At 42.6% G+C, this 21417-nt stretch overlaps 1 protein-coding gene across 1 annotated transcript in view; it reads left to right on the top strand.

Annotated features, from left to right (window-relative positions):
* The window catches only part of ABCG5 (ATP binding cassette subfamily G member 5), a 61269-nt gene extending 42695 nt beyond the window's left edge, over nucleotides 1-18574 (top strand). Inside the window, exons 11-14 of the mRNA XM_082249841.1 lie at nucleotides 1188-1326; nucleotides 1414-1599; nucleotides 16787-16899; nucleotides 17764-18574. Of these exons, the coding sequence (XP_082105967.1) occupies nucleotides 1188-1326; nucleotides 1414-1599; nucleotides 16787-16899; nucleotides 17764-17957 (632 nt within the window). The 3' untranslated portion in view covers nucleotides 17958-18574. The remainder of the gene's footprint in view (nucleotides 1-1187; nucleotides 1327-1413; nucleotides 1600-16786; nucleotides 16900-17763) is intronic.
* Nucleotides 18575-21417: the final 2843 nt, after the last annotated feature.

The raw sequence follows: 21417 nt of genomic DNA, 5'->3' as shown, positions 1-21417 counted from the left end.
TATAATTCCACACTTCTCTTACATACAAGTTCTCTTACATACATTCTCTTACTTACAAGTACATATACTGCGGCGGTCAGCCCCGGCCAGGCAAAGTGACGTACCGGTACGTCACTAGCCTGGGAGCCAATAGCGGGCGAGCGCGCGCCGCCGGAGGCGCGCTCCCGCCCCGGCTCGTTCACGGACACCTCCGTGCGTGTGACCGGCGGACCCGATGTCCGCCGGTCACTCGCGATCGTCCAAAGTGAAGGGAGAAAGGCAGGCGGCTAATGTAAACAAAGCCGCCTGTCATTCTTCCCTGTGTAAAAGCACTGATCTAACGGTCCTGCTATGTAGGACTGTTGATCTGTGCTGTTACACACACAGCCACATCCCTGCACAGTTAGAAGCATGCCCCTAGGGACACACTTAACCCCTCCTTCTCCAATAAAGTGAACCCCTTCCCTGCCAGTGTCATTTTTACAGTAACAGTGCATATGTATAGCACTGATTACTGTAGTAATGTCACTGGTAACCCCAAAAGTATCAAAAATGTCAGTCAAGGGTCCGATCTGTCCGCCGCAATGTCGCAGTACCGCAAAAAAAATCGCAGATCGCCATTACTCATTAAAAAAAGAAACAACAAAAATGACAAAAATCTTTCCCTTAGTAAACGCAATAACTTTTGCGCAAACCAATCAAAATACGCTTATTGTGATTTTTTTACCAAAAATAGGTAGCAGAAAACAAATTGGTTAAAAATTTAAAAAAATTTTGATTTTTACATTTTTTTTTTTTTTTAGGAATTTCATATAAAAAAATGTGAAAAATATTGTTATTTTTGCAAAATTGTTGCTCTTTTTTTGATTATAACGCATGATGAAAAAAATCGCACAGGTGATCAAATACCACCAAAAGAAAGCTCTATTTGTGGGGAAAAAAAGGACATCAAATTTGTTTAGGTACAGCGTCGCACGACCGCGCAATTGTCCGTTAAAGTCACGCAGTGCCGAATCGCAAAATACCCCCTGGTCAGAAAGGGGGTAAAATCTTCCAGGGCTTAAGTGGTTAAGGCATTTCTAAGCAAAGATCTTTCACAAATCATAAAATATAGAGGTACAGCCATATAATGATATTAAATGGTGTGAGACTTCAATTGGATTGTAACTAGATAGAAATGATTATTCTCTTTTTTCTTTTTGCTTTAGTCCCAGCCCTGCGTGCCATCGGTGACCAGGAAAGCAAGGATGGCTTATACCAGAAGTGGCAAATGCTTCTAGCTTACATCCTCCACATTGTGCCATTCAGCTTTCTCAGTGTTGTGATATTTGCAGCTTTTATATATTGGTATGTTTATGATTCCCCATTACATGTATAAATTAACAAGATCATTCCCATGCAGGGCTCACTTTTATGTGCCTATATTTATTACAGGGTTGTAGGACTAAACCCAGAGCTGATAAGATTTGGATGTTTCATTGCAATCACCCTGCCTCCGCACCTCATGGGGGAACTACTTACCCTTGCAGTTCTTGGTTTAGTGAATAATCCCAACATCGTCAATGCTGGAGTGGCTCTGCTCAACATTGCGGGGATCCTTGTGGGGTCAGGACTACTAAGGTGAGATCCTTGCTGTAGATTGGTGTGGTTTTCACAATATAAATTCTGCTTGCTATTGCATCTCATGTAATTCATGGTCTTTTTTGGTTCATATTCTTGCTGGCACACATGATCTAGGTTAATGCCTCACTAGGTAATAAGACCAAGACCAGGATAACAATACCAGAAATTCCACCTTAAAAAGAAGCCAGCATTGTGTGTGCTCATATTTCAGTCCTCACTGGTTCCCTTTAACACCAGGTTGCCTGTAGTATGTATATTAACCACTTCTGAACCGGAAGATTTGCCCCCCTTAGGCCACATCTTGAGATTCGGCACTGCGTTACTTTAACAGACAATTGCGTGGTCATGCGATGCTGTACCCAAATAAAATTGGTGTCCTTTTTTTTGCCACAAATAGAGCTTTCTTTTGGTGGTATTTGATCACCTGTGCGATTTTTTGGCGCTAACCAAAAAAAGAGTGACAATTTTGAAAAAAAAAACAATATTTTTCACATTATGCTATATAACATTCCCAATTTGTTTTCTGCTACATATTTCTGGTAAAAAAAAAATTGCAATAAGCGTATTTTGATTGGTTTGCGCAAAGGTTATTGCGTCTACTAACTATGGGAAAGATTTGTCATTTTTATTGTTTTTTTTTACTAGTAATGGCGGCGATCTGCATTTTTTTGCGGGTCTGCGACATTGCGGCGGACAGATCGGACCCCTGACTGACATTTTTGACACTTTTGGGGGGACCAGTGACATTACTACAGTAATCAGTGCTAAAAATATGCACTGTTACTGTAATAATGACACTGACAGGGAAGGGGTTACCCCGGGGGTGATAAAGGGGTTAAATGGGAGCCTAGGGGAGTGATTCTAACTGTGAGCAGGGGGGGCGTGGCTTGTGAAATGATCATAGAAACATGTCATCCTATATAGAAGGATCACATGAGCTCTGTGATCATTTCAGGGAGAAGGACGGTCGGCTGTGTTTACCACAGCTGACCGTCCTTCTCTCTCTATCAGCGGGGAGCGATCGTGGGTGTCAGGCGGCAATCGGAGCTGCCTGACACATGCATCAGCTTCCCCGCTGACGATCGGGGGTGAGACCGTGCCGTCGGCAGCGCGCGCTCGCCCCCAAGCAAATGGCGTACCCATGCGTGGTTTTGCCTGGGAGAGCCACTCTGCCGCCGTATATACAGTATGCGGTCGGCAAGTGGTTAAAGGGTATCTTTACTGCATCTGAGCACCACAAACCAAAATCACTATTTGATTAATTTCAATATTCAAAGCAAATTCCCCCCCCCCCCCCCCCCCATCCATCCATGTCTCTATGCTTTGTTTTGTTGAGATATCTCTTTGAAAAACACCCCCTAGCATTTCTGGCTATGGCCATCCTGAGTAAGATGATTCATGCATTTACTTCCTGTAATCCATCTGTCCCTTAGCTCAGGCAGGCATACAGGAGTGTGTGCTTAGCTGAGAAAACCCATCCTCCCCTCCTGAAGACTCTGGGATGTATGACATCATTTGCCAAGACAAGAAACCAGGAAGTAGTTGAAGAAATGAAAAAAAAAGTTTAAAACAATTAAATATTATATATTTTCTTATCTATTAATGCGAGCAGCATGAGGATTACAAAAAAAATATTGTTAATTGGGAGAGTGAAGTTCCACTTTAATATAATTAGGCATTGAAACTCGTGCTCCAAGCATGTGTAATATACATTCTGTTTCAAAACTAGGAGCATGCAGCTGTACATACTTCTAGTTCTAAGACCATGCTGTCATTGAAAGCTGCTTTTCTACAGTAACAATCAGCAACCAATCAGAATGGTTCCAAATCATGTGTCATCATTTTACAAACAAACCTGATGCTTACAGATGTTCCTGTGCCTCAAACCGAGAGAGAGACACTGTGACAGCTTAGGCCAGAAGGCTACAGTGCAATAAAGTGTTATTTAATAAAAAAAAAAAAAAAAAAAAAAACAAGTTTCTACATGTGTAACATAAATAATGCAATTTTTGTTAAGCAAAAACGAAAACAGCGGTTAGATTGGAGAAAGAAAAGGAGAGAGAAAAGTGAAGACGTTCCTCATCTACACAGCAAAAACTCTTTGTAAATAAAGTATCTTCAAGGAGAATTCTGAATGGAATTAACTCCAAAAGGACTTTTTCAAATTGGTCAGCAACTTTTTTTTGTCCCCCCATCCTCCATTTAAACATCATATTTCATTAATAGAAGCTATTGTATGGCTTCTTTGAATGGAGGAGCTGGGCAGAAAGGGAGGACATAGTCAGTGCCAGGACAAGGTCTTCACATACTATGTTGCTCAGGCAGGGGTTGCTCAGTTTGGCGAGCATGCAAAACTGAGCAACCCCTGCCACCCCCCCCTAAGATGTATCAGCGTTATGTGTCGACAAATATCTCCCACAAAAACACTGAGCATTAATCCGCATGCTTACCGCCTATATAGCCCCTCCTCCCAGTACAAAGCCACCCCCTGCTGAATTCCCCCCAAATCTTTGTGCTTAAATTCAATCCTCCTAGCTTAAATCCTCCACCCCTAAAAATTCTCCAACTAGTACATCTTCCCCCCCCCCCACTTCAAATCCCCCCCCCCGCATAAATTCCTCCCAAATACCCCCTCCTAGCACACATCTTCTTCTACCCCCCTTCCAGCACAAATCTCCCTAAATTAGCACTCTTAGCACTCCCCCTCCCAAATTTCCCCTCATAAGACAATGCATATCCCCTGCCACCCCCCAAATTCCCCCTCCAACACAAATCCCCCCCCCACCTTCTTAAGATGCCTGTCTACCTCACATGATACCACAGTGCCCAGGGCAGCAGCCCCTCCTGCCCACTCCTTATCCCTGCCCTGGGCATAGTCTGGCATTCTTGATGATTATCTGTTAAAGCTCACTCAATTCTATTACCTACTGCAGCATCGGAAGATTAAGATAGTGGGGGTTGGGGGCCGGAGGACAAAGATTCTAATGAAAGCCAGAGCCAGCAGCACAAGGTACACATTGGCTTATTAGTAATTAATGTCCCTTGGACTGTTTTTTTTTTTTATTTCAACTTAACTTTTTCTGGTTCAAACATTTTATTGGAGAACAAAGTAAACAGGTAACGACAATTGGTAAACAGAGTGACAAGATGAGTACAAGCCAGATGCGCTAACAAAATAACGGCTACAATAACCATGGGTCAAACTTAGGAGTAGGTGGATAAGAGGCAACCAGGGGGGCTGTGGCCAGGACTCTGCGACTGGCTTAGCCAACCCACAGGCACCCCATAAAGGGAACACTCTGTGCCCAGGTGGGGAGGCGCGGACAAGCAGCAGGGGAAGCAAGGGTGAACAAAGTCCAATAGCTCAGTAGCACGTGAGAAGGGATAGATGGGTGTGATAATCCACATGGTAATGCAACTAGACAGGGGAAACAGGGGTTACAATAAGTAAAACCAGGAAAAGCAGGCTAAACCAGGGAGCCTGCGAGGTGCACTCTGTAGTTCTTGACAGGCTCAAACAGGTGTTTTGTTGGTGCCAGAACAAATCACGTAGAGAGGTGGAGCAGGGAAGGTTCAACATAACTTTTTAAACAAAAAAATGACCAGCATCAGTGTATGACTCACTTTTTTAGTCCCTTGTACAGAATTCATCAGTGAACTAAGAGCTGCCATCATGGAACATGAAGTTCACACTGTCACAAGGGGTGACTCCAAATTCTTCACAGATGCAGAGCAGGAAGAAACAATAGTCATCCTCCATGTTGGTCTTAGCTATGCTAATCTGGGTGGGTGTGTCAACCCATGTAAAGCAGTACACCCTTCCTAAGCCCCCCAAACCTCTTTAACTTCAGCCAAAATATTTATTTAGATATAGTGGTGAAGGGTTAGAGGCTTTGTCCGTTTTTTTTTTTTTTTTTGTCCATAATGGGAGAATTTCCTCACACTTCCAGCAGAGAGACAGACGAAACATCGTAGCGCGAGGATAGGTAAGAAGATCTGGCAGTAGATATGTCTCTGCCTTTTTGTGTAGGCAAAGAATGCTCCCCCATTTTTTTACAGGTCAAAAAACAAATGCCTTAAGATATGGGCCACACCCCTGCATAATGTACAAAAATAAAGACAGAAAAAGATGGGGTTTTGAGGGCCCAAATGAGGTGGTCAAATGTTCAACGCCACACAATAATGAGTTTAAAATACATATTTATTGGGTATTACATAAAAAGCATGAAAAAACATACCTATGAGACACATATACATCTAACAAATATATATATATATAAAAAAAAGAAAGGTATAAAATTGGAGAACACAGGCTAGGTAACCGGACAGTGAAATATAAGTCAGAAAAGGATGGATAAGGTCCCTGTACAGCCAACGCGTTTCGCTTGACTTCGCTTCTTCAGGGCTTAAGAGACCAGAGAACCAGCTAGTGTTCCCAAGTAATGCGGACCTGTGGGCCAGCAGATATTCACGGATTGCAGGTGTATAGTAGACATGGACCATATATCCAAATTAAAGTGACAATCACCTTATAAGGCGAATCAGTGCATATACTATACAGGTATCTATATGCTTCTATATGATATGTATATTTAATCTTTATTATATCGTATAGGTCCAAATGCACTAGTATATAATTATTCAGACACCACCATGGAGAAAGGATATATAACTTCCTTAGTATTAACCACTTAACCACTTAAGCCCCGGAAGATTTTACCCCCATTCCGACCAGGGGGTATTTTGCGATTCGGCACTGAGTGAATTTAACGGACAATTGCGCGGTCGTGCGACGCTGTACCTAAAGGAATTTGACGTCCTTTTTTTCCCACAAACAGAGCTTTCTTTTGGTGGTATTTGATCACCTGTGCGATTTTTTGATCACGCGCTATAAACAAAAAAAGAGCGTCAATTTTGCAAAAATAGCAATATTTTTCACATTTTTTTATATGAAATTCCCCCCCAAAAAAATGTAAAAATCAAAATTTTTAAAAATTTTCGGCCAATTTGTTTTATGCTACCTATGTTTGGTAAAAAAAATCGCAAAAAGCGTATTTTGATTGGTTTGCGCAAAAGTTATCGTGTTTACTAACAAAGGGAAAGATTTTTGTCATTTTTGTTGTTTTTTTTTTTAACGCGTAATGGCGGCGATCTGCGATTTTTTTTTGCGGTACTGCGACATTGCGGCGGACAGATCGGACCCTTGACTGACATTTTTGACACTTTTGGGGTTACCAGTGACATTTCTACAGTAATCAGTGCTATACATATGCACTGTTACTGTAAAAATACACTGGTAGTGAAGGGGTTAACTTTATTTGGAAGGGAGGGGCTGTGTGTGTCCCTAGGGGCGTGGTTTCTACTGTGATTGGCTGTGGCTCTAGCTGTAAGGACACTGATCAACGGATCTACATACTAGATCCGTTTTATCAGTGTCTTTGCAGCGAGGAGAATGACAGGCAGTTTGTTTACACAAGCTGCCTGACATTCTCCCTCTCCCCCGCCGATCGCCGAGTGGCCGGCGGACATCGGGTCCGCTGGTCACACGCGCGGGGGGGGTCCGTGACCACGCGGGAGCGGGGGCGCGCGCTCGCTCCCTAGACCCTCACAAGCAAGCAACGTAGCCCTACGTTAGTTTGCCTGTGAGGGGCTGACCGCCGACGTAGATAGTCGTGCGGCGGTCGGCAAGTGGTTAAGCCCCGGAAGATTTTACCCCCATTTCGACCAGGGGGTATTTTACGACTCGGCACTGCGTGACTTTAACTGACAATTGTGCGGTCATGCAATGTGGTACCCAAACGAAATTTACGTCCTTTTTTTCCCACAAACAGAGCTTTCTTTTGGTGGTATTTGATCACCTCTGCGCTTTTTATTTTTTGCGATATTAATAAAAAAAGAGCGAAAATTTTGCAAAAAAATGACATTTTCAACTTTGTCTTTTAAAAAATATCCAATATACTCAATTTATGTATTTTTTTTTGGCCAAAATATATTTAGCTACATGTCTTTGACAAAAAAAAATTCAATGAGCGTATTTTTATTGGTTTGCGCAAAAGTTATAGCATCTACAAACTATGGTGTAAATACTGAAATTTGCGCAGCTTTAATTTTTGACTGCCTATCTCATTTAATGAAGTGCTAAAATGGCAGGGCAGTACAAAACCCCCCCAAACTACCACTTTTTGGAAAGTAGACATCCTAAGGAATGTTCTGAGAGGCATGTTGAGCTCATTGAATATTTCATTTTTTTGTCACAGGTGTTTGAAAAATGACTAAAAAATTTTTTTTTTTTTTTTACACAAAGTTGTCATTGAAATGATATATTGCTCACACATGCCATGGGTATATGTGTAATTACACCCCAAAATATATTCTGCTGCTTCTCCTGAGTACAGGGATACCACATATGTGAGACTTTTTTGGGAGCCTAGCTGTGTACGGGACCACAAAAACAAATCCCCACCATCAGAATTTCAAAGGGCGTACATTTTTCATTGCATTTTCTCACTACCTCTAACGGTTTAGGAGGCCCTGAAATGTCAAGATAGCACAAACCCCCCCCCAAATGACCCCATTTTGGAAAGTAGACACCCCAAGCTGTTTGCTGAGAGGCATGGTGAGTCCATGGAATATTTTATATTTTACCACAAGTTTTGGGAAAATTACTATTTTTTTTTTTTTACACAACGTTGTCACTAAAAGATAAAATTCTCACACATTACATGCGTATATGTGGAATGACACCCCAAAATACATTCTGCCACTTCTCCTGAGTATGGGGATGCCCCATGTGTGGGACTTTTTGGGAGCCTAGCTGTGTACAGGACCGCGAAAACCAATCAACACTCCCAGGTTTTCTAATGGCGTAAATTGTGCATGTCACCTCTGCACTACCTGTCACAGTTTCGGAGGCCCTAAAATTCCAAGATAGCACAAACCCCCCCCAAATGACCCCATTTTGGAAAGTAGACTCCCCAAGCTATTTGCTGAGAGGCATGGTGAGTCCATGGAATATTTTATATTCTGCCACAAGTTCCGGGAAATACATATATATATATTTTTTTTTTCACAAAGTTGTCAGTAAATGAAATATTGCTCACACATGCCATGGGTATATGTGAAATGACACCCCAAAATACATTCTGCTGCTTCTCCTGAGTACAGGGATACCCCATGTGTGAGACTTTTTTGCAGTCTAGCCGAGTACAGGTCCCCGAAAACCAGTCCCCGCTTTCAGGCTTTCCAAGGGCGTAAATTGTTGATTTCACTCCTGACTACCTATCACAGTTTCGGAGGCCCTAAAATTCCAAGATAGCACAAAACCCCCCCAAATCACCCCATTTTGGAAAGTAGACACCGAGCTATTTGCTGAGAGGCATGGTGAGTCCATGGAATATTTTATATTTTGCCACAAGTTCCGGGAAATATATATATATATTTTTTTTTTTTACACAAAGTTGTCAGTAAATGATATATTGCTCACACATGCCATGGGTATATGTGAACTGACACCCCAAAATACATTCTGCTGCTTCTCCTGAGTACAGGGATACCCCATGTGTGAGACTTTTTTGCAGTCTAGCCGAGTACAGGACCCCGAAAACCAATCATCGCCTTCAGGCTTTCCAAGGGCGTAAATTGTTGATTTCACTCCTGACTACCTATCACAGTTTTGGAGGCCATGAAATGCCAAGACAGCACAACCCCCCCCCCCCCCCCCCCAAATGACCCCTTTTCGGAAAGTAGACACCCTGAGCTATTTGCAGAGAGGCATGTTGAGTGTTTTGCAAATCTCACTTTTTGTCACAAAGTTTTGGAAATTGAAAAAAGAGGAAAAAAAATGCATTTTCCTGTTTTTTCTTCATTTTCCAAAAAAAAATGAGAGCTGCAAAATACTCACCATGCCTCTCAGCAAATAGATTGGAGTGTCTACTTTGCAAAATGGGGTCATTTGGGGGGGGGGGGGGGGTGTGCAATCTTGGCTTTTTATGGACTTCAAAAGTGTGATAGGTAGTAAGGAGTGTGATCAACAATTTACGCCCTTAGAAAGCCAAAAGGTGCGCATTGGTTTTCCGTGTCCTGTACGCGGCTAGACTGGCAAAAAGTCTCACACATGGGGTATCATTTTACTCAGGAGAAGCAGAAGAATGTATTTTGGGGTGTCATTTCACATATACCCATGGCCTGTGTGAGCAATATATCATTTACTGACAACTTTGTGTAAAAAAAAAAAAAAAAAATTTTCCCGAAACTTGTGGCAAAATATAAACTATTCCATGGACTCACCATGCTTCTCAGCCAGTAGCTTGGAGTGTCTACTTTGCAAAATGGGGTCATTTGGGGGGGTTTTGTGCTATCTTGAAATTTCAGGGCCCCTGAAACTGTGACAGGTAGTCAGGGGTAAAATCAGCAATTTACGCCATTAGAAAACCTGAAGATGTGGACTGGTTGTCGGGGTCGCGTACACAGCTAGGCTCCCAAAAAGTCTCACACATGTGGTATCCCTGTACTCAGGAGAAGCAAAAGAATGTATTTTGGAGTGTCATTTCACATATTCCCATGGCATGCATGAGCAATATATCATTTAGTGACAACTTTCTGTAAAAAAACAAAAAAAAAAAAAAAATAATAATTTTCCCGAAACTTGTGGCAAAATATAAAATGGACTCACCATGCCTCTCAGAAAAAAAGCTTTGGGTGTCTACTTTTCAAAAAGGGGTCATTTGGGGGGTGTTTGAACTGTCCCGGCATTTTATGCTCAATCTTAGCCACACATCACCCACTCTTCTAACCACTTGAAAACCAAGCCTTTTCTGTGCCTTTTTGTTTACATGAAAAAATATATTTTTTTTACTAGAAAATTACTTTGAACCCCCAAATATTATATATTTTTTTAAAGCAGAGGCCCTATAGAATAAAATGGTGGATGTTGAAAATTTTTTTGTCACACGGTATTTGCGCACAGATTTTCCAAACGCAATTTTTGCGAAAAAAAATACATTTTTTTAAATTTATTGCACAAATACACTATATAATTCCAATTTTTTTGGTAAAATTTAAAAGATGATCTTATGCCGAGTTCATAGACACCTAACATGACATGCTTTAAAAATTGCGCATGCCTGCGCAGCGGCAAAAACATACGTACATTTTTAAAAACCTTTAAAAGTCTCTACAGGTTACCACTTTAGACTTACAGAGGAGGTCTACTGCAAGAATTACTGCACTCGATCTGGCGATCGCGGCGATACCTCACATGCATGCTGCAATTGCGGTTTACATATGACACTAGACCACCGCTTGCGTGCGCCATTGCGCGCAAGCACCGGGGGAAAGGGGGGGGGGCTCAATTTTTTTTTTCTTTTGCTTTTGTATGTTATTTTGACACCTTTCCTTTCATTTTTTTTTTTTTAAATCATTTTTATTGTTATCATAGTGAATTTAAATATCCCCTATGATAGCAATCTGTGGTGACAGGTACTCTTTTTAAAAAAAATTGGGGTCTTTTAGACTCTAGATCTCTCCTCTGACCTTAACGCATCTGACCACACCAAAATTGGTGTGATAAAATACTTTCCCAATTTCCCAATGGCCCTGTTTATTTCTGGCGAAACAGAAGTCATAAAATGCTCGTAGCCTCCGGCATCTTAGGCCATAGAGATGATTGGAGCCATTCTCATCTCCAATTAGCTCTATGGTTAGATAATTGAACCACCGGCTGCACTCTCGGGTTAACCGGTGGGACAGGAGAGCCCGAGAAAAACCACGGAAGGCTGCGGAAGGCGGCGGTGGGGGGGGGGAGGCCCCTCCCACTGCATGTAAAAGCAGTCTAGCGGCCAATTACCTGCTAGGATTGCTTTTACATGTAAGCCGACCGCTGGCTGTAAAAAACGATACCAAGATGATGCCTAAATCTGCAGGCATCATCCTGGTATAACCACTCAAAGTCCAGCAACGTACCAGTACATTGCTGGTCCTTGTTTGGCATATAGGTTTTTTTTTTTTTCATGCAGCCTGTGGGCTGAACGGAAAAAAAGAGAACCTATCAGAAATCAGCACAGGAATAATGCGTAGTATTACTCATCATTAACCGCCCAAACAACCACCCACAGAATTTAATGATGGGTATACACGACACTATCCACGTATACCAAAATAGGATTTTAACTGCAGTGCTGAAATCAGAAAATCACCACAGCTGCTATCAGCAAAGGTATCCATATATGCTGAGCGCAAACACTGTTTGTGTCAGAATATATAAAATCAATGCGTGGTAGCCGACGAGTACCTGCAAGAGAAACAGGTCACAAAAGAATGAATAAACAAAAAGTACATTAAAAAAAGTACAGTAGGAAGAGTAGAAGGACATGTAAAATGACTGACAACAACAGTTTTTGGATCTTCATCATTAACCGCCCAAACAACCACCCACTGAATTTAATGATGGGTATACACGGCACTATCCACGTATACCAAAATAGGATTTTAACTGCAGTGCTGAAATCAGAAAATCACCACAGCTGCTATCAGCAAAGGTATCCATATATGCTGAGCGCAAACGCTGTTTGTGTCAGAATATATAAAATCAATGCGTGGTAGCCGACGAGTACCTGCAAGAGAAACAGGTCACAAAAGAATGAAAAAACAAACAAAGGACATTGAAAAAAGTACAGTAGGAAGGAGTAGAAGGACATATAAAATTACTGACACCACAACAGTTTTTGGATCTTTTTATTTTTCTTTCTAACTGTTCCTTTATTTCTTGATTTGGGACTGCGATCTTCTCTTCCAGCTTGGGTCTCTCAAAATGTCGATGGACATCAAACATCCTTCGAGACCCTGTGTTTGTGTGCCCTACACTGTGTCGTGCTGTACCCTACGCTAATAATCCACTAGTGTATGGTAGCGCTAGAAACATTCCCCGATGCAGAGACGAGGTTGGTCAGGACATTTGGGACAATAATAGCGGGTGTTACGCCTAAATCCGCGCTTGCTACAGACACGACATCTTCTTTGGGGCCATCTTTGGGTAGGGGTACTCGGGAGGACATGTGAAAAATGCCTCTCATGCAGCCGGCTCACTGCATCTGGAAGGGGAAGTTGGGCAGGCATGCCTCCTGGGTACAGGTAGGCAAGGATGATCTCTTCCTGGAATTCCCGGAAAGATCCAGTTCGTCCTGACGCCCTGTATAGGACAAAGGCGTTCAGCATAGCCAATTGGTATAGGTAAACAGACACTTTTTTGTACCAGCGTCTGGCTTTACGGGCAACTAAATACGGCGCCAAAAGCTGGTCGTTAAGGTCCACCCCTCCCATATTAAGGTTATATTCGTGGACACAGAGGGGTTTCTCCATAACGCCAGTTGCCGTAGGAATTTGGATCGTCGTGTCTGGGTGAAGGGAGGACAGAACATAAACATCCCGTGTATCCTTCCACTTCACCGCAAGCAATTTGTCCGTTTTCAAGCAGGCTCTCGCCCCCCGACTAAGACAGGAATCTACAAGTCGTTGGGGGAAGCCCCGGCGATTAGGTCGCACGGTGCCACATGCGCCAATTTGTAAATCGAGAAGGTGACTAAATAGTGGCACGCTTGTGTAAAAGTTGTCCACGTACAAATGGTACCCCTTTCCGGATAAGGGTGACACCAAGTCCCAAACAATCTTACCGCTGCTCCCTATGTAGTCTGGGCAGTTGGGGGGCTCCACACAGCTATCTTTTCCCTCATAGACCCGGAAACTAACTGTATAGCCTGTGGCCCTGTCACAGAGCTTGTACAGCTTGACCCCGTACTTGGCACGCTTGCTGGGGAGGTACTGTTTCATAGCAAGGCGGCCAGTAAATTTAATCAGGGACTCGTCAACGCAGACAACTTGTTCGGGGGTAAACAAGGCTGCAAACCGCTGATTGAAGTGGTCTATGAGGGGCCGAATTTTGTGGAGCCGATCGTATGCAGGGTCTCTCCGAGGACGACAGATTTCATTGTCGCTGAAATGCATAAATCGCAGAATTTGCTCATATCTCGCCCTGGACATGGAGGCAGAGTACATGCGCATATGGTGAACTGGGCTAGTGGACCAATATAGCCGCAATTCACTCTGTTTAGTTATGCCCATGTGGAGGGAAAGGCCCAGAAAGATTTTAAATTCGGAAACCGTTATAGGTTTCCAGCCGAATCGTCTGGCAAGGTGCGAATTTGGGTTGGCGGCGATGAATTGTTGTGCATATAAATTTGATTGATCCACAATAGATCTGTAAAGATCTTCCGTGAAGAACAGCTCAAAAAAGTTCAGGGGCGTAAAACCAGCTGTCTCCACGTGGATTCCAGGTTGGGCGGTGAATGGGGGAAGTACTGGCGCTGTAGAATCAGTGGGTTGCCAATTAGGAAATGCCAGCGCATCAGGGAGGGCACTATGGGCTCTACGGGCCTGTCTTCGAATACGCGGTGGCTGCGGGCCACTACTTGTGCTAGCCACCGCACCAGCTTCAAATGCACTTAGGGGACTCGCCACGTCACCAGGTCTTACTGCAGTGCTGGTTGTACTAGGTCCAGGGTGTACTAGGCCACTGGCGCTTGCCAGGTCGTCAGAAGGATGAGCGGCACTAGTAACCACACTCTGCTCCATACGAGCACCCTGCGATTCCTGCATCTCAACAACTTCAGAATGGGGTCGGGTACGCCTGGGTCTAACAGGGACCCATCTGTCGTCGGAGCTATCTGTCAGGGAGCCGCTGCCGTCATCAGGTTCATATACTGACACTAATTCGGTCATTGTAGCTTCCCCATCGCTATCAGATGACACGGTCAGCATATAACTGAGAACCTCTTCATCACTGTACGAACGTTTAGACATTTTGGTAACTAAATTTACCCGTACAGTGATGCGACTCACAGGTAATAAAAGCACCTGGTTGTCGAAGACCATTTCAAGCGCTACCAAAAAAACTGCTAATGCTAGCAGGGATCAGGCCTGACTCTGCTAACACAGCGGTTTTGTGTCTTGTGTTTTTTTGCAAGTGACAGTAATCTATTGATTACTACACTTGCCTGGGTGAAAGGGTTAAACGCACGTGCTGGCCGGAATCAGTACTGATCGTGCAAACACCGCGTTTTGGGAACCCTAAACTATGGGGGCGCTAGTATAGTTCTGATCAGATCAGATATTGATCTGTTCAAACACTATACTAGAAATGGAAGTGTATGTGCGTGCGTGTGTGTGTGGTAATCAAGGGGTTACTTCTAAACTATGCGCCGGGGATCTGGGGGGGGGGGGGTGGCGGGGACCCTAAACCTCCTTTGGGAGAGAAACTAGCTCGCTAGCGCAACCTCAAGTCACAATGACACCAATACAAAATACAGTAAAAACAGTATATTATGTGTGTATTAGTGCTAATGTGACAGAGGGTGTAGGGGTTAACGGAATGTGATCAGGGGGGGAATCAGGGGTTTAAATCTTTATTGGAAGGGGCTGGCGGGTATCCTAAGGATAAAAGGAACGGTGGCAAGCGCTAAACCTGGTCACAAGTCACACTTATAAGGGTATATAGAAAATGCTATATACTGTATACAGTGTGTGTTGTGGCAGGGGGTGTACGGGTGATCAGGCGGGGGTCAGGGGGTTAAATCTTTATTGGGCGGGTGGGGGGGACCCTAAACCTCCTTGGGACAGAAACGTAGTCGCCTGTGCTAATTCTGATCACAATCACACTAATACAAATATACAAAAACACTGTATATTACGTTTGTATTAGTGCTGATGTGACAGAGGGTGTAGGGGTTAACTAGCGGTGATCAGGGGGGGATCAGGGGGGATCAGGGGCTTAAATCTTTATTAGGGGGGGGGGGTGGCGGGTAATTCAAGTGGAAAAGGGGGTACCGCAAGCGCTAGACCTGACCACAAATCACACTTATACGGGTATATAGCAAAATGCTATATACTGTATACGGTGTGTGTTATGGCAGGGGGTGTAGGGGTGATCAGGGGGGGGGTCAGGGGCTTAAATCTTTATTGGGCGGGTGGCGGGGACCCTAAACCTTCTTGGGACAGAAACTTAGTCGCCTGCGCTAATTCTGATCACAATGACACTAATACAAAAATACCGTATATTGCGTTTGTATTAGTGCTGATGTGACAGAGGGTGTAGGGGTTAACGGCGGTGATCAGGGGGGGGGGGGTCAGGGGAGATCAGTGGGTTAAATCTTTATTGGGGGGGTGGGGGGTAATTTGAGTGGAAAAGGGGGGGGTCGCAAGTGCTACACCTGTTCACAAATCACACTTATACAGGTATATAGGTAAATGCTATATGCTGTATATAGTGTGTGTTGTGTCAGGTGCTGTAGGGGTTAATCGGGGGGGGGGGCGATCGGGGGTGAAATGTGCCTATCTAACTGTGTGTGGGTGTGCTTGATGCAGTACTCACAGTAAGATGTGCTCTCCTCTCACGCTGGATCCAAAAAGACCGTTGTGGGGGGAGGACACATCTCCTCTAAGCCTGTGTTTACATTTCACAGGCTTAGAGTGACATTTGATTGGGCAGGACCGATCAACAGGTCCAGACCAAAAATGATTGGCCTGGACCTGATGACTGATCGGTTCTGAACCCAATCGAGCCATCGGTGGCGGCGGGGGCGCGCGGGAGCGCGCACAGGGCCGGCAAAAAGTGCTGACGTAGGCCTACGTCAGTTTGCCTGGCCGGGGCTGAGTGCCGACGTAGATCGTCGTGCGCCGGTCGTAAAGTGGTTAAGATGTGTACAATGGATTAGGCAGGTAGTTATATGGATGGTAATCCCAGGCACCCAGGTACTCTCATGGTCACATAGGTAGGGAGGAGTAGTCAAAGAGTATTATATTCAATAGTCCCAAGTATCCTTCTCATGGGGGGAAGTATATCCTATATTTTTGTCTCCGGTCGCATATCCTGCCATTTTTTTACAGGCTTTACATAAACAGGAATTGAGGGAAAAACTCCCCAGTGGAGGTCAAAGACCGAAATAAAAAACTGATAGATATGTAAATTCCTTCCCATTATATTTAGAAAAATTTAGGCTTTAACTTAGGACAACTAATGATGCTACACCAATCATCTGCGCTATCTGCATCTCCTAACTATCCTGACAATATATTTTAACTTTGCCTACATATCTTTAAGCAAATTGACCTTTATTTTCCTTTGCCACTTGTTTAGGAGTTTACAAGAAATGCCTCGGGTTTTTCAACTATTAAGCTACATTACATATCAGAGGTATTGCTGTGAATTATTGATAGTCAACGAGTTCTATGACCTGAATTTTACTTGTGGTAAGTTATGATAACTTCTATTAAAGTGCATGGGTGATAGGAGGGACAGGGAAAGGAGATGCAGAGAAGCAAAAAGAAATTACGCCGGTTTAGGTGATGAAAATCCCAAAGTTAGTGGATAAGTAGCAGAAAAGGGAGGGAGAAGTGGAAAAGGAGCTAGAAAAGAGTAAAAGCAAAGAAAAAAGAGGTAAAGAAAATGTAGTATGGAGAAAAGGGTGAAGGAACGGGGACTTGGCCGAGTGCATCCAATTCACAGGTTACATCACACATTAAATAGAAATAAAGATCTGTCAAATTTGAGATCAACTATAGAGATTTGGTGAGCAAACCGGAGAAAAAGATCAATGCTAAGATGAAAATTAGGTCTTTTCAGCCCTAGTTCCATCTTCTGAATTAGACTAGAGTAAATCTGTAAAGATTGCATTCATCCAAAACAAATGTTTTCCTCTTGGTTGGGTGTTATTCTGTATATTCATCCACAAGAACCAGGTTTTATTGCTTGGTAAATCCAATAGTAAAATGTCCATGCCAGAGAGAATTCCAAGCTCTGTTTTGCCAACAAAGCTATTAAAGAGCCAAAACAAACTCTCCAAAGTAGGACAACCTTTAACTACAGAATCTGTAGTACCCATCAATATGACTGTGGGGAAAAAGGTAAAACTATACGTAAGGAGGTTTCTCAAAGCTACAGACTCCAGGAGAAATAAGAAGCCATTGGAAAATTCAACTAATCTTCATTGAGCCAAAATATTGGTTTTAGATATTTTAAAAACACAATGAAAGAAATACAATCACCATCTACAAGTTTCATAGAACAGTGTTTCAAATACATGTAGATCATTGTTTTTTTTTTTTTATTCATAGGTGGTTCAAGCAATATAACAGGACCCACATCACAATGTCCATTTACTAAAGGCAATGACTTCATTGAGATCACCTACCCAGGAGCCACATCCAGGATCACATTTGACTTTCTGATGCTTTATGCCTTTGTCCCTGCAATGATCATTGGCTGTGTGATAAGTTTTAAATTTAGAGACATTCTGATGCGCCGATAGGAAGCTGATAGGAACTCAATCCAGAAGTCTACTGACTATGACGGGTTGGTTCAGCCGGTTATCATGTCAAAATAAACTTTGTGTTTGTATTGTCCAAGACCATGGCATAAGTGTGTTATCCTAACTTATATTTTCTGTAAGTGTGTGGGTCTCTGACAATTTCTGAATTTTGGGAACCTCTCACAATCTTTCAGGAGTTAGCAAGCCTTGATATTAGTGTTCACCTGCAAGAACACTTTGTGGTGATCCCCAGGAACGGGGCTCTAACAGAGACATTATTCCTGTTTTGGACTGCCTCCCACCTGTCAAGCAATACAAACAACAATGGACCAATGATTCTACTGCTGGTAAAAAGGGCATTTTGTGTATGTACTCCTAGGGTTACCAACTGTAGATGTCTAATGCATCTCGGGGCGAGGGTTGAGGTCCATCCCAAAACAATGACCTGTAAGCTGCATTTTATTACAATGCAGAAATACACAACCAAAGCATCTATTTAACATTACAATGAGCCCACCTTGAACTCCAAACTGTAATATTACTAATAGACGTTATGTACAGACATTTAGAAAGCAAAGTATATATAAAGCTTAAGTAACATATTCTGCAATATTAGGTTCATACCACATGCGATTTTGGTGAAATCATACATTTTGTATCATAAATGACTTGAATGCTATGGGATTTACCTGCTAAAGTATGCAGAAGTCCCCATGATGCAATCTCTATGTGATTATTCAGATCCAATATAATGAAAGGTGCCAACCTGCAGGAAAAAAGTTACCTTTTGTGGGGTGAGAGATCACATGACCGCATTGATGCTTAATGAACAGATGTCCAGCATCCTCAACGACTTCCATGCTTCCTTAAAACCATGGCTGTCATATGCCTTTCCTTTCCTGCCCCAGCCAACTTGGGCCACCTAAGACGGACAGTCTCGATGCTCCAAAGCCCTCATTTCCCCCCCTTCTCACAGCTTCCAACCTTCCGTGCCTTTCTCTCCTAGTCTTCCTTGTCCTTTTTCTGTCTCCCCACTTGTTAGGTGCACGATTCCCTTTTCAATAGCGTCAACTTCTTTTATAACTTCCCTCTGGTTTCTGCTCTGTCCCCTTTTTTTCCCCCTTAGATCTGTGTAGGCTGCACCACTGTATGGATATTGACACGCCCAGGGGATGCCCTGTTGTTTTGCGCAAACCTCTCCAGGAACCTCTGGCCTTTATGGCTTCTTGACTATGCCTATTTACTGCTGTTGTGTCGTTCTCGGTTTTTCTTTTTATATATATTGTCTCATTTTTGCCTTTCCTTGCAATCGAACCCTTGTAATAAATGTTAAAGCTTGTCCCTGCATGGGCGGAACCTGTTAACTACGTGGTAAAACCAAATAAACATTATTGAAACAGAAAGATACCAACCTGATGATACTCCTGTTGGTATCTGATATGGTCCTGAACACACAAATATTCCAGAAGATGGAAAGTTTTAGCCAATTCAGCTTTCACACTTAACTAAACCCTTATGGAGCAGAGCAATTTTTAGATTTTTGCTATGGGCATGTTTAATCAGCAATGACTTTTTCATTACTTTAGTTATACATATGTTGTTTTCTACTCGTAAATAAACCTGAAAATGCACTTTTTTAAATTTGGCAATTAAAAAAAAATGGTTACTGTAGATAACAAGTACAAATTTTGTTCTATATATTGTATAATGAAACTATGACTCTAGCACAAAGCACATAAAAAATATTTGCTAACGAAATAAAGGCATTTTTTTTCTTTCATTTTGCATATTTTTCGAATGAGACTGTTAAAAATGAAAAAATATTAAATATGGTTTTTAAAATAAAAATGAATTATTAGCAGAAGAAAAATTAGCTAAGGGGAGACGGAGGCTGATTTGACATGTCAAATCGGAGCCTATTGTCGGGAAGGATTGGGTTAGGGTTTAGGCCATCTTTATGTAGAGCAACAATTCTTTCTTTTTAGATCCTCAGAGAGTTCTTTGCCATGACGTGCCATGTTGAACTTTCAGTGACCAGAATGAGCGATAACACCAAATTTAACACACCTGTTCCCCATTCACACCTGAGACCTTGTAACACAAACGAGTCACAGGACACCAGGGAGGGAAAATGGCTAGTTGGGCCCAACGCGGACATTTTCACTTAGGGGTGTACTCACTTTTTTTGCCAGCAGTTTAGATATTAATGGCTGTGTTGAGTTATTTTGAGGGGACAGCAAATTGACACAGTTATACAAGCTGTACACTCACTACTTTACATTGTAGCAAAGTGTAATTTCTTTAGTGTTGTCACATGAAAAGATATAATAAAATATTTACAAAAATGTGAGGGGTGTACTCACTTTTGTGAAATACTGTAAGTGTTCAGTAAAAACATAATTAACTAGTTAGTACGAATTTACACCATCCTGTCCTGCTGCTGCTTCCCCTCTCACACTTACCTGCAATTCCTGACTGTCAAAATGGTAGCCTGGAGTTTCTATGTAAATACCGTTGCTGTCAAAAATCACATTGTCTTCAGATGGAAGATATAGAGATACAAAGTAATAATAATCTTTATTTTATATAGATATATTTATATAGCCCCTTTAAAGGTAGTTTCTCAAAGCACTTTACAATGAAAACACAAGGAATACACAGGATAACATAAAGGAAAGAAGGGACAAATAAAATGGTTGTAAAGTCACTCGTGACAAAACACGTAATCCCCTCTCCGACATGAAGATTTAATGTGCAGCATCTGTAATTTTAAAAAACGATTCCGCAAAATATCTTATTTTACAGCGCCCTTAGGTGCTCATGTGACTTTCCGGTGCTCTCCCTCCTCGATTCCAGAACTACAGTGGAGGCAGCTGTGTTTCCCCACTGATGCCACCTGGAAGCAGAGAAAGAGAGCGCCGGGAGGTCACGTGAGCCCCCACGCAGCTCTGTAAGACTAAGTTCAACCTGGCTTTAAAAACGCCCCTCAAACGCCTATGCACAAGATACAATAGACAGCACACAATGCTGTTCACACTATCAACACTTGAAGCGTTAGTATAGTGATGCTTCAAAATCGAAGCCTTATGTTGAATCAGGAGGTGTTTGAAGCCTTTCAACGCCTCCCATTCAAGTCTACAGTAACGCTTTGTGAATGGCAGGCAGTTGAGGGGCATTAAGAATAGTTAATTCCCTGTAATGGAATAGGCAATTGTGGAGCAGTTTTAACACACCTTAACGCTCATCAAACGCTTCAAAACTGCCCAGTTAACTCGTCACTAACACTTGTAAAATGCCAGTAAAATGCCAGCCCACATTAAAGCTCATTTATGTGAGTCTAACGTCTATACAAACATTATTGGAGCATTTCTTAAGCGTTAGAAATTTAGTCAAGTGTGAACAAGCCCTACAGAAGGCATTTTGCGGAATCATTTTTAAAAACTACAGATACTGCACATTA

Source organism: Pelophylax lessonae, assembly GCF_965119305.1.
Source record: "Pelophylax lessonae genome assembly, chromosome: 3".
Taxonomy (NCBI): domain Eukaryota; kingdom Metazoa; phylum Chordata; class Amphibia; order Anura; family Ranidae; genus Pelophylax; species Pelophylax lessonae.
This window is presented reverse-complemented; position numbering and strand designations above follow the sequence as displayed.